The sequence below is a fragment of the Callionymus lyra genome, chromosome 6 (genome assembly GCF_982586985.1).
Source record: "Callionymus lyra chromosome 6, fCalLyr1.hap1.1, whole genome shotgun sequence".
In the NCBI taxonomy this organism is placed as follows: domain Eukaryota; kingdom Metazoa; phylum Chordata; class Actinopteri; order Syngnathiformes; family Callionymidae; genus Callionymus; species Callionymus lyra.
This window is the reverse complement of record NC_141823.1, coordinates 1,658,537-1,670,702: the sequence shown is the minus strand read 5'-3', so window position 1 is coordinate 1,670,702 and position 12,166 is coordinate 1,658,537. Positions and strand designations below refer to the sequence as shown.

The window sequence follows — 12,166 nt, the reverse complement described above, 5'->3', positions numbered from 1 at the left end:
AGACAGTGAAGAGACAGAATAGAGACAGAATAGAGAGAGAGAGAAGAGAGATGAAGATGAAGATGAAGATGAAGATGAAGATGAAGATGAAGATGAAGATGAAGATGAAAACTTGTGGTTGATCTTCTCTCAGTTGTGTCTCCTGGAGTGTGAAGGACGAGGACCTTCATCATCGTGGTGGGACATGTGCAGGAGACTCCTGCTGTCAGGGTCTCTGCTGGACGTCCACAGGAGAGCTCAGGAGGTCCTGTTCCCTCAGGACGACCTTCTGGACTCAGACCTGCCGCACGGGTTCCATCACGCGGGTCTGGACCACCTGAGCCAGACCAGCACCTACGACTCCGGGGACGCCCTGTCCTTCCAGAAGGAGTACCAGGAGGAGACCGGGGAGGAGGAGGAGGAGGACACCGGCCTGAGCGTCTCCAAGCGCTTCGGCGGCTTCGTGAAGGGCAGACATGGCTACAGGAAGTTCTTGTCGCCCGGCAGGTCCTACCAGAAGAGGTACGGCGGCTTCATCGGGATCCGCAAGTCGGCGCGGAAGTGGAACAACCAGAAGCGCTTCAGCGAGTTCCTCAAGCAGTACCTGAGCGCTCGGGTGTCCGAAGACCTGCCCGAGCAGAACCAGGTCTGACTGGACCGGCAGCAACTTCCTGTTTCCTGTCTCGCGCTTAAGTGCAACTAAAAGGTTGATTTATTTTACTTTGAAAGTCTCTGAAAGCCACTTCCTGTTTCTCTTCATCAACAGAAAAACAACGACGGACTGTTTCCTGTTTATTTAAACATGTTGTTGACGTTCGTCACGACTTTGATTCGATTCTTTACGATTCAAGCAAAAGATAAAAGATTTGATTCAAAAGTTGCTTCAGTTAAAAACGTCAAACAAAATCTGCTTAAATTAAAAATAAAATGTTTGGACATTATTTTCTTGTTTAGTCATTTTTGTGTTTGTGTTTTAATTATTAATTAAAAAAAAGTTTAAACTAAAAAAGCAGTAAAAACGCGACTTAAAAGAAAAACCTTTTGAATTCAAATGACTTGTATTGTTTAATTTTTATTTAACTTTTATTGAAGCAACTTTTTCCAATGGTTTCATGACGTTTCTCAGTCCAGCTCGAGCAGGTCATGTGATCACCGTCAGAGACAGGAAGTGAAACATGATGAGTCGTGATGACATCATCGGTGTAAAAAAGAGTTTGAATCTAAAAGTAAACGATGATCATAATTCATTTTGTTTTCATCGAAACAAGATTCTCGTTCTTCTGTTTCTTACACTTGTTTATTTGTAAACACATCAACTCCACGTTTGTTTACCTGCTGATGAACCTTCTCCTCCAAACAACAACAACACAGTTTGTAAATAGTTGGATTTATCAATAAAGTTTTCTTCTTCTCCAGCGACTCGTCAACAGCAAGTCTTTCGTGTCTTCTTTTGTCCTGAAGAGTTTCTCGAGCTGAGACATCAAAACATAGCTATTGGTTTATGTTGTTGTTCTACTTCATTTGGTGCTCGCCCTCTAACCGCTTCGCTCTTGGTTTATCCCTGAGGCCCCGCCTCTTCTCTGAGAAGCTTAAGGAACTCGCCACGCAGCTGAGTTTAAGATCGTAACTCAGGGGTTCTACTTGGTGCTCGTCCTCTTACCGCTTCGCTATTCATTTAAACCCAAGGCGAAGCCAATGTACCCCCAGCTCCTGTCAGCAGCATCACTAGGGCCCTGCCGGCCCAGTATCCAAATCCACTGGGCCTTCGGGGGCATGACAAAAACAATATGAGCTACTGATCCTGTCGCCACGTTGAGGAGATAGATTCTGGCGAAGGTTGACGCCCAAGAAGCGACTGAGCAGATGTCTTTTGCTGCTACGCCCCACGAAAGAGCCACTGAAGCTGCCACACCACGGGTGGAATGTGCCCCTAATTCGCAAGGAGCAGATCCACCTGCTGCCTGGTAGGCCTGGAAGCAACAGCCTGGAAGGATTTCTCTCCTCTGGTCCTGAACCGTGTGCGAGGAACCATCAGTAGATTCTGATCCACAGACCTCAGAGCCCGAGCTGGGGTGTAAGTCTGGATCAGATCACTGATGGAAGGTCTGACCATGAATAGATCTGAAAGTAAGAACCAGAACTTTAAAATGATCCTGAAAGAAACTGGCAGCCAGTGAAGAGTTTGAAGGAGAAATGTGAGTTCTTCTACTAGAGCAGCCAGTGAAGAGTTTGAAGGAGAAATGTGAGTTCTTCTACTAGAGCAGCCAGTGAAGAGTTTGAAGGAGAAATGTGAGTTCTTCTACTAGAGCAGCCAGTGAAGAGTTTGAAGGAGAAATGTGAGTTCTTCTACTAGAGCAGCCAGTGAAGAGTTTGAAGGAGAAATGTGAGTTCTTCTACTAGAGCGGCCAGTGAAGAGTTTGAAGGAGAAATGTGAGTTCTTCTACTAGAGCAGCCAGTGAAGAGTTTGAAGGAGAAATGTGAGTTCTTCTACTAGAGCGGCCAGTGAAGAGTTTGAAGGAGAAATGTGAGTTCTTCTACTAGAGCAGCCAGTGAAGAGTTTGAAGGAGAAATGTGAGTTCTTCTACTAGAGCGGCTCAGAATTCTGGCTGCAGAGAAGCATTACACGAGCGGCGTCTCTGTCTCTTGAACCAACTGAGCAGGGACTCGAGCTGGATTCACTAGAACTTCCACTGTCGTTTATTTAATCCAGCTCTGTGGGAGAAACGTGAGGAACCTCAGATACTTGTTGGGCGTGGACCCTCTTCGCCCCAGAAGCCTCCCCAGCTCCCTGAGCACCCCTTAGTGTCCCAGGAGCTGACGAAGCCCGAACACATGTGGAGGAATGTGCTGGAGAATCTTTACGGAGCTGATGCGAGTTGAGAGAAGACCGCCTCACTGACCCCGTCACGTACATTCTCCAGCCCCGCTGACGGTCCTGACCCTCTGACGGTCCCGACCCTCTGACGGTCCAGCCCCGCTGACGGTCCCGACCCTCTGACGGTCCCGACCCTCTGACGGTCCCGACCCGCTGACGGTCCCGACCCTCTGACGGTCCAGCCCCGCTGACGGTCCCGACCCTCTGACGGTCCAGCCCCGCTGACGGTCCCGACCCTCTGACGGTCCAGCCCCGCTGACGGTCCTTACCCGCTGACGGTCCCGACCCGCTGACGGTCCCGACCCGCTGACGGTCCCGACCCTCTGACGGTCCCGACCCGCTGACGGTCCAGCCCCGCTGACGGTCCTTACCCGCTGACGGTCCCGACCCGCTGACGGTCCCGACCCGCTGACGGTCCCGACCCTCTGACGGTCCAGCCCCGCTGACGGTCCTTACCCGCTGACGGTCCCGACCCGCTGACGGTCCCGACCCGCTGACGGTCCCGACCCTCTGACGGTCCCGACCCGCTGACGGTCCAGCCCCGCTGACGGTCCTTACCCGCTGACGGTCCCGACCCGCTGACGGTCCCGACCCGCTGACGGTCCCGACCCTCTGACGGTCCAGCCCCGCTGACGGTCCTTACCCGCTGACGGTCCCGACCCGCTGACGGTCCCGACCCGCTGACGGCCCCGACCCGCTGACGGTCCCGACCCGCTGACGGTCCCGACCCGCTGACGGTCCCGACCCTCTGACGGTCCAGCCCCGCTGACGGTCCTTACCCGCTGACGGTCCCGACCCGCTGACGGTCCCGACCCGCTGACGGCCCCGACCCGCTGACGGTCCTGACCCGCTGACGGTCCCGACCCTCTGACGGTCCAGCCCCGCTGACGGTCCCGACCCTCTGACGGTCCTGACCTGCTCGTCCCTCGTGAGATCCTGACCAGACCTGAGACCAGCAGGAGCTCCTCGCCCCTGCTGGTCTCAGAACGAGGTCAACATCACCAAAGAGTTTCATATTTGCCACAGTATCGTATAAAAGTATATTGAGTTTAATGAAAACTTTTTAAAACTATAAAACATTTTAATATGAATGTGGCGTAATTTAATAATAACGTTGTTTAATATATTGTTTGACGAAACTAATTAAATTGAGAGAATGAGAATAAAAGTGTTATTTATAATTTAATCTCTGTAAAGTATTCAAAACAAATCAACATCAGAGACAGTGGAATAAGAATTAAATTGATAAATACTTTATTATTTTATATTGAAGATAATGAAGAAACCGATAAATAAATAAAAATCATTCGTTTCATAAATTTCAATCCAAGTGAAACAAGTTCTGGATTATACTGCCCTCTACTGGTCACTTACGGAGATACACTCAAAGCCTCAGAATGTTTTTTTTTTGTCAGGATTTTAATGTAAATCGTGTAGTTGTTCAAACTTGATTATTTTATTATTTTAAATTAATTAAAAAATGTTTTTAATTTAATTGTACAAAACAGATCACGAACATTTTCCACACTGGTTTACGTAGACAGGATGCACGATCCTTACATTTCAAAATAAAACACACTCAGTGTTTAAACGCAATCCAACCACGATTTTCAGGGTCAACGGACATTGTTTTGTTTTGTGTGAAGTTTTAATAAAGAAAATAAATATATTTTTACTTCTTCACGTGTCTTAAGCGAATGCTGACGTTGCAAGAATCATGGAGTTGCTTTTATTTTGTAAGACCAAGGCAGACGTGGGTGTTGTTATTGTATCTTGAGTTACAGTAGCTGCTCCTAAAACAAGAGTTTGTGTCAAATCTTCTTTTTTCTGTCAACACACCTGTCGCAGAGACACACCTGTCGGCCTGGACTGACTCAGGTGAGTTTGGAACTTCTACTTTCTCCAAACATTCCTGCAGCTCGTTCAAGGTTGAGCTTTAGCGCTACATTAGCTTAGCTTAGCTTCAGGCTAGCTGTCATTGCGAGCGACTTCCGCTCCACTTACTATATATATCAATATTATTGATAACATATGTTTATATATTTCGATATTATTCACAACATTTATGTATATATATCAATATTATTAATAACATGTTTATATATGTCGATATTATTCACACATTTATGGTTATATGTCAATATTATTAATAACATGTTTATATATGTCGATATTATTAAGAACATATGTTTATATGTCAATATTATTAATAACATGTTTATATATGTCGATATTATTCACAACATTTATGTTTAAATGTCAATATTATTATCAGAGTTCAGTGTTTCTGGTCACATGACTTTAAGTGATCAATATTCTCGTTCTTTTGCACATATATTTAAATTTCAACATGTTGTTTACAACATATATTTGAATGTTTAAATGTCATTTATAACATATATTTATGTTTACATTTTATTTAAAACATAAATTTATGTTTACATGTTATTTATAACATATATTTAAACGTTTACATGTTATATATAACATATATTTATGTTTACATTTTATTTATAACATATATTTATATGTTTACATGTTATTTATAAGTAAGTAAGTAAGACATTTTTATTTATATAGTACTTTTCCAGACCAGGGTCAGAAAGCACTTAAACAATCAAAACAATAGTCAATAAAGTATATATTTCAAAGGTCATATTTAAATGTTTACATGTTATTTATAACTTATATTTATGTTTACATGATACACACACACACACACACATATATATATACATATATATGTGTGTGTTTCCACGTTTAGGTCACGATGTGTGTTCTTGACGACCATGTCAAAGGTCATGAGATTTCAGATTGACAGTCTTGTGTTGCAGCAGCTCTGCCATGTGCAGCTGCGTCCGGAGCTCCAGGGCTCTGTCGCCCGTCCTGCTCCCTCGACTGCTGCTGACCCCTGGGGGTCACCGGTGGCTCCGCCGGGCGCTGACCACCTCGACCGCCTGCAGGACCGTCGGCGCAGACTCGTCCCTGCCCGCCCTGCCCGGCCAGGCCCGGGTGGTCATCTGTGGGGGGGGCGTGGTGGGCACCTCGGTGGCCTACCATCTGGCCAAGCTGGGCTGGACCGACATCGTGCTGCTGGAGCAGGGCAGGTGAGACGTGGTTGCCATGGAAACCGAAGATTTAAAGATAGTGTCGTCACAAGATTGAATCCGTTTTTTACAAAATAAAGTCTTTAAGCATTTAATTATTTATTTTACAACCGTAGGTACTAATTATTTCTTTATTAAACCTATAATCATGTGACAGTGACTCATGTCACGTGATCATCTGCGCGTCACATGATTGGCTGAGTTTGTTTATTTCCTATTATGTAACTTGAAGATTTATTTAGAAATACAAGCCTTGTGTTGTTCTTGTTGTTGTTTTGTCCTTGTTGTGTTTTGTCCTTGTTGTGTTGTCTTTGTTGTGTTGTTGTTTTGTCCTTGTTGTGTTGCTGTGTTGTTGTTTTGTCCTTGTTGTGTTTTGTCCTTGTTGTGTTGTTTTTGTTGTGTTGTTGTTTTGTCCTTGTTGTGTTGTTGTTTTGTCCTTGTTGTGTTGTTTTTGTTGTATTGTCCTTGTTGTGTTGCTGTGTTGTTCTTGTTGTGTTGTTGTTTTGTCCATGTTGTGTTGTTGTTTTGTCCTGCTTTTGTTGTTTTTGTTGTGTAGTCCGTGTAGTGTTGCTGTGTTGTTCTTGTTGTGTTGTTCTTGTTGTGTAGTTGTGTTGTCCTTCTTGTATTCCTGTGTTGTTCTTGTTGTGTTCCTGTGTTGTTGTTTTGTCCGGCTTTTGTTGTTTTTGTTGTGTTGTCCGTGTAGTGTTGCTGTGTTGTTCTTGTTGTGTTGTTCTTGTTGTGTAGTTGTGTTGTCCTTCTTGTATTCCTGTATTGTTCTTGTTGTGTTCCTGTGTTGTTGTTTTGTCCGGCTTTTGTTGTTTTTGTTCTGTTGTCCGTGTAGTGTTGCTGTGTTGTTCTTGTTGTGTTGTTCTTGTTGTGTAGTTGTGTTGTCCTTCTTGTATTCCTGTGTTGTTCTTGTTGTGTTCCTGTGTTGTTGTTTTGTCCGGCTTTTGTTGTTTTTGTTGTGTTGTCCGTGTAGTGTTGCTGTGTTGTTCTTGTTGTGTTGTTCTTGTTGTGTAGTTGTGTTGTCCTTCTTGTGTTCCTGTGTTGTTCTTGTTGTGTTCCTGTGTTGTTGTTTTGTCCGGCTTTTGTTGTTTTTGTTGTGTTGTCCGTGTAGTGTTGCTGTGTTGTTCTTGTTGTGTTGTTCTTGTTGTGTAGTTGTGTTGTCCTTCTTGTGTTCCTGTGTTGTTCTTGTTGTGTTCCTGTGTTGTCGGGCAGACGATCATGTGACTGACGGACTGAGATGTTAGAGAACCATCACCATGAGGTCACGGGTCTTGAGGGTCGTAGCTTCTCTGTGTCTCCGTCAGACTCGGAGCAGGAACCACCAGGTTGTGTGCGGGCGTGGTCAGTGTGGCTAAACCAATCAGCATCGAGTGTCAGATGGCCATCTACTCCAACCGCCTGTACCAGCAGCTGGAGGACGAGAGCGGCGTGAAGACGGGTGAGTTGTTGTTGCTCTGCTGCTGCGTCTCACCCGTGATCGTGTCGACCTGATGTTCCAGGATACGTCAACACGGGCTCTCTGTGTCTGGCCCAGAGTCAGGACCGGCTCATCTCGCTCAAGCGTCTGGCGTCCAGACTCAAGTAAGATCTCGCTCCTGCACAGCTGCTAGTGTGTGACTCAGGGTTGTGTTGTCAGAGTGTTGTGCGTCAGCTGCTGGTGTGTGACTCAGGTTGTGTGTTCAGGGTGTTGGGCGTCAGCTGCAACATCATCAAACCTAAAGAAGTGGCTAAACTTCACCCTCTGGTCAACATCCATGACCTGGCGGGAGCTCTGCACCTGCCCCACGACGCTGTCGTGTCTCCCCCCGACGTCAACCACGCACTCGCCACGGCTGCTGCAGGACAAGGTTACACACACGACCAACACACACCTGCACGCACACACAAGTATAACACGCACACAAAAGTATAACACACACACACATCTACACGCACACACAAATATAACACACACCTGCACGCAGACACAAGTATAACACGCACACACTATGAAGACATCAGGGATCTGATGTCTTCTTACAATGAGATGGTGGAAACTGCCAGATCTGATTACATCAGAAAACTTGTAGCAGCAAATAAGAAAAACCCCAAAGTGTTGTTTGACACGATTAATTCTCTCGTGTCTCCTGCTCCTCAAATCATGTCTTCTGTGAAGCTGATAGCAATGATTGTTGAGGTTTTTCATTGACAAAATTAAATTGATCAAAGAGAAAATCTCTCCCCCTTTGTTTGGAACCCCTACTGTCTCTGACCCCCTCTCCTCCTTGTGGTCTTCCTTCACTGCTCTATCTTTTCTAATTGGAGCCTCTGCTCAAAAAGCCGGTCTTAGACCCAACTGACCTCAGTAATTTCAGGCCTATTTCAGATCTTCATTCTTGTCCAAGATCTTGGAGAAGGTGGTGACTGAGCAGCTGTTCCTGGATCAGAGCGACATCCATGAGAAGTTTCAGTCTGGCTTCCGTAAACATCTACGGAGACAGCTTTACTGAAGGTGTCCAGTGACATCATGATGTTCTGGTTCTGTTGGATCTGTCCTCAGCCTTTGACACAGTTGAACCAGATCCTGCTGAGAAGACTGAGGGATGAAGACTGTCTGGGTCTGTGTTAGAATGGTTCTCATCTTACCTTTCTGGGCGCAGTTTTAGTGTATCTGCCAATCAAATGAGGTCTGAATCGGCCGATCTGTTGTGTGGAGTCCCTCAAGGTTCTATTCTGGGTCCTTTATTGTTTTTGCTGTACTTGATTCCCCTCGGTAAAATCATTCAGAGATTTCCTGATGTTTCTTATCACATGTTTGCTGATGACATCCAGCTCTACTGCTCTGTTGATCCAACTGAGCCCCAGAGGCTGAACTTAGTCAATTGTTTGCTAGAAATCAAACAATGAGTGAAAACACTTTACAGCTTAATGTGGACAAAACTGAAACTCTGGTGATTGCTCCTGATGATAAGATTCCAGGGTTGAGTCAGTACTTGGGTGACTTAGGTCAGTCTGTCAAACTGAGCCTGAGAAACCTGGGTGTTGTATTTGATAAAGACATGTCTCTTGTTCGACACTGCAGAAAACTGACCAGAAACTGTTTCCTTCAACTGAGAAAAATCTCTAAACTTGTTGTCGGAACATGATCTTGATCTTATAATCCATGTGTTTGTGTCGTTTAAACTATTGTAACAGTTTATTTTGTGTCTAATACAGACAGTTCATACAAAACTCTGCAGCCAGAATTCTGAGCCGCTCTAGTAGAAGAACTCACATTTCTCCTTCAAACTCTTCACTGGCTGCTCTAGTAGAAGAACTCACATTTCTCCTTCAAACTCTTCACTGGCTGCTCTAGTAGAAGAACTCACATTTCTCCTTCAAACTCTTCACTGGCTGCCAGTTTCTTTCAGGATCATTTTAAAATTCTGGTTCTTACTTTCAGATCTATTCATGGTCAGACCTTCCATCAGTGATCTGATCCAACACAAGTCTAACACACACACACCTGCACGCACACACATATACTTGCACACACACATGTACACACAACAAATAAAGCGTGATCAGAAAAACACACATTGGATCAAACAAGCTAAAGTGCTGAAAGTTATGATGAAGTTCAACAAGTTGTGTCACATGTTTGATCAACACTCACATCTAACCTCGTGTGGTCCGTGCAGGGGTCCAGATCCTGGACAGAACCAGTGTCCAGCAGGTTCTGGTGGACAAGGGTCAGGTGACCGGGGTGCAGACGGACCGAGGATCCATCGAGTGCGAATATTTCGTCAACTGTGCTGGACAGGTGAGCACATGACGCGTCTCCATAGCAACGTGTCATGACTCGCTGGCGCCACCTGCGGCTCCAGCGAGCTCATGTCAACAAGCTGCTCGGCGGAGGTCTGCGCTCGCGGTGACTAACTCTCTCCGCCTGCAGTGGGCGTACGAGTTGGGTCAGGCCAGCGAGACCAAGATCTCCATCCCTCTCCACGGCTGCGAGCACTTCTACCTGCTGACCAAACCCCTGCAGGAGCCGCTGCCCCCCGACACTCCAGGTGCTGACCCCTGACCCCTGACCCCGCCACTCACACGACCCGCTCACCAGCTGTGCTTCTCAGTGCTGCTGGACATGGACGGCAGGATCTACGCCCGACCCTGGCAGGGAGGACTTCTGTCAGGAGGCTTCGAGAAGAACCCCAAACCCATCTTCACCGAGGGCCGGAACCAGCTGGAGATCCAGAACATGCAGGAGGACTGGGATCACTTCGGTACCGTTGGACCAGCATCACAATATTGTGTTTATTTTTGTTTACATTCGTCATTTAACAGTCGTACAGTTGATTCATTAATGGTCACATGATCGTGTGTGCGACACGTGATTGGCTGAAAGTTTGATCAGCAGCTCTGAGCTCTGTTGGTTTAGTCTGGAGACTCTATTATACCAACATTTATATTGAATTAAAAATACTGTTGAATTTACAACATTTATTTTTTAATTATTGGATTTAGATTGTTTAAAAAAACGAAAACATTTTAATTAAAGCAACAAAGTTTCAATATGTTTGTTATAAACGTAAAATAAACACACATGCACATACACACTTCAACACACTTGCACATACACACTTCAACACACTCGCACATACACACTTTAACACACTCGCACATACACACTTTTACACACTCGCACATACACACTTTAACACACTCGCACATACACACTTTAACACACTCGCACATACACACTTTTACACATTCGCACATACACACTTCAACACACTCGCACATACACACTTCAACACACTCGCACATACACACTTTAACACACTCGCACATACACACTTTTACACACTCGCACATACACACTTTTACACATTCGCACATACACACTTCAACACACACGTACACACACACTTTAACACATACACACTTTAGCACACGCACAGACACACACTCACACACACACACACACACACACACACACACTGACTCTGGTCTCTCCTTCAGAACCGATGCTCAGTGGACTTCTGCGTAGGATGCCGAGCCTGGAGTCGTGTGAGATCCATCAACTGGTCAACTGTCCCGAGTCCTTCACCCCCGACATGCGCTGCCTCATGGGAGAAACTCCGGGCGTCTCCGGGTACTTCGTCCTGGCCGGGATGAACTCGTCCGGACTCTCGTACGCCGGAGGAGCCGGCAAGTGAGTGGAACGTCTCCGTGGAGCGACCTTGACACGCTGGTTCATTGTGGGGCGTCTCAGGTTCTTGGCCGAGTGGATGACCTACGGGTACCCCACCGCCAACGTGTGGCCCCTGGACATCAAGCGCTTCGGGAACCTGCAGAGCAGCCGGACCTTCCTGAGACACCGGGTCATGGAGGTCATGCGTGAGTGGAGGACCGGCTGAGAGCAGGATGTTGATGGTTGTGTAACTGTGTGTGTGTGTGTGTGTGTGTGTGTGTGCGTGTGTGTGTGTGTGTGTGTGTGTGTGTGTGTGTGTGTGTGTGTGTGTGTGTGTGTGTGTGTGTGTGTGTGTGTGTGTGTGTGTGTGTGTGTGTGTGTGTGTGCGTGTGCGTGTGCATGTGGGTCCAGCTCTCCTGTACGAGCTGAAGGTTCCTCGCTGGGACTTCCAGACGGGCCGGCAGCTCCGGACCAGTCCTCTGTACGACCGCCTGGACACGCAGGGCGCTCGCTGGATGGAGAAGCACGGCTTCGAGAGACCCAAGTACTTCGTCCCTCACGGGAAAGGTACTCCAGCGCCGACCTCCCACCGATGACGCTCTCCGTTGACGACCTCTGACCCCTGCAGACCTGCTGTCTCTGGACCAGAGCAAAACCTTCTACAAGCCCGACTGGTTCGACATCGTAGAAGCTGAAGTCAAGTGTTGCAAAGAAGCTGTTTGTGTCGTCGACATGTCGTCCTTCACAAAGTTTGAGCTGACGGTGAGTTCCTGTAGTATTACTCTGCAGGGCTCCGTAGTATTACTCTGCAGGGCTCCGTAGTATTACTCTGCAGGACTCCGTAGTATTACTCTGCAGGGCTACGTAGTATTACTCTGCAGGGCTCCGTATTATTACTCTGCAGGGCTCCGTAGTATTACTCTGCAGGGATCCGTAGTATTACTCTGCAGGGCTCCGTAGTGTTACTCTGCAGGGCTCCGTAGTGTTACTCTGCAGGGCTCCGTAATATTACTCTGCAGGGCTCCGTAGTATTACTCTGCAAGG

General features: G+C 46.6%; 2 protein-coding genes across 6 annotated transcripts in view; both read left to right on the top strand.

Moving 5' to 3' along the window:
- pnoca (prepronociceptin a) overlaps nucleotides 1-1,373 on the top strand; it is an 11,076-nt gene extending 9,703 nt beyond the window's left edge. For all 4 annotated transcript variants that reach the window (XM_087793003.1, XM_087793002.1, XM_087793000.1 and 1 more), the window contains exon 3: nucleotides 134-1,373. In XM_087793003.1, the coding sequence (XP_087649129.1) occupies nucleotides 134-631 (498 nt within the window). In that variant the 3' untranslated portion in view covers nucleotides 632-1,373. The remainder of the gene's footprint in view (nucleotides 1-133) is intronic.
- Nucleotides 1,374-4,609: 3,236 nt separating this feature from the next.
- The window catches only part of pdpr (pyruvate dehydrogenase phosphatase regulatory subunit), a 22,627-nt gene continuing 15,070 nt past the window's right edge, over nucleotides 4,610-12,166 (top strand). The window contains exons 1-12 of one of the 2 annotated variants that reach the window (XM_087793368.1): nucleotides 4,610-4,732; nucleotides 5,692-5,961; nucleotides 7,272-7,405; nucleotides 7,467-7,548; nucleotides 7,651-7,814; nucleotides 9,627-9,748; nucleotides 9,881-9,998; nucleotides 10,062-10,211; nucleotides 10,951-11,143; nucleotides 11,204-11,328; nucleotides 11,534-11,689; nucleotides 11,751-11,884. In XM_087793368.1, the coding sequence (XP_087649494.1) occupies nucleotides 5,699-5,961; nucleotides 7,272-7,405; nucleotides 7,467-7,548; nucleotides 7,651-7,814; nucleotides 9,627-9,748; nucleotides 9,881-9,998; nucleotides 10,062-10,211; nucleotides 10,951-11,143; nucleotides 11,204-11,328; nucleotides 11,534-11,689; nucleotides 11,751-11,884 (1,641 nt within the window). In that variant the 5' untranslated portion in view covers nucleotides 4,610-4,732; nucleotides 5,692-5,698. Of the gene's footprint in view, nucleotides 4,733-5,688; nucleotides 5,962-7,271; nucleotides 7,406-7,466; nucleotides 7,549-7,650; nucleotides 7,815-9,626; nucleotides 9,749-9,880; nucleotides 9,999-10,061; nucleotides 10,212-10,950; nucleotides 11,144-11,203; nucleotides 11,329-11,533; nucleotides 11,690-11,750; nucleotides 11,885-12,166 lie in introns of both variants that reach the window. The other variant, XM_087793369.1, reaches the window with a different exon arrangement.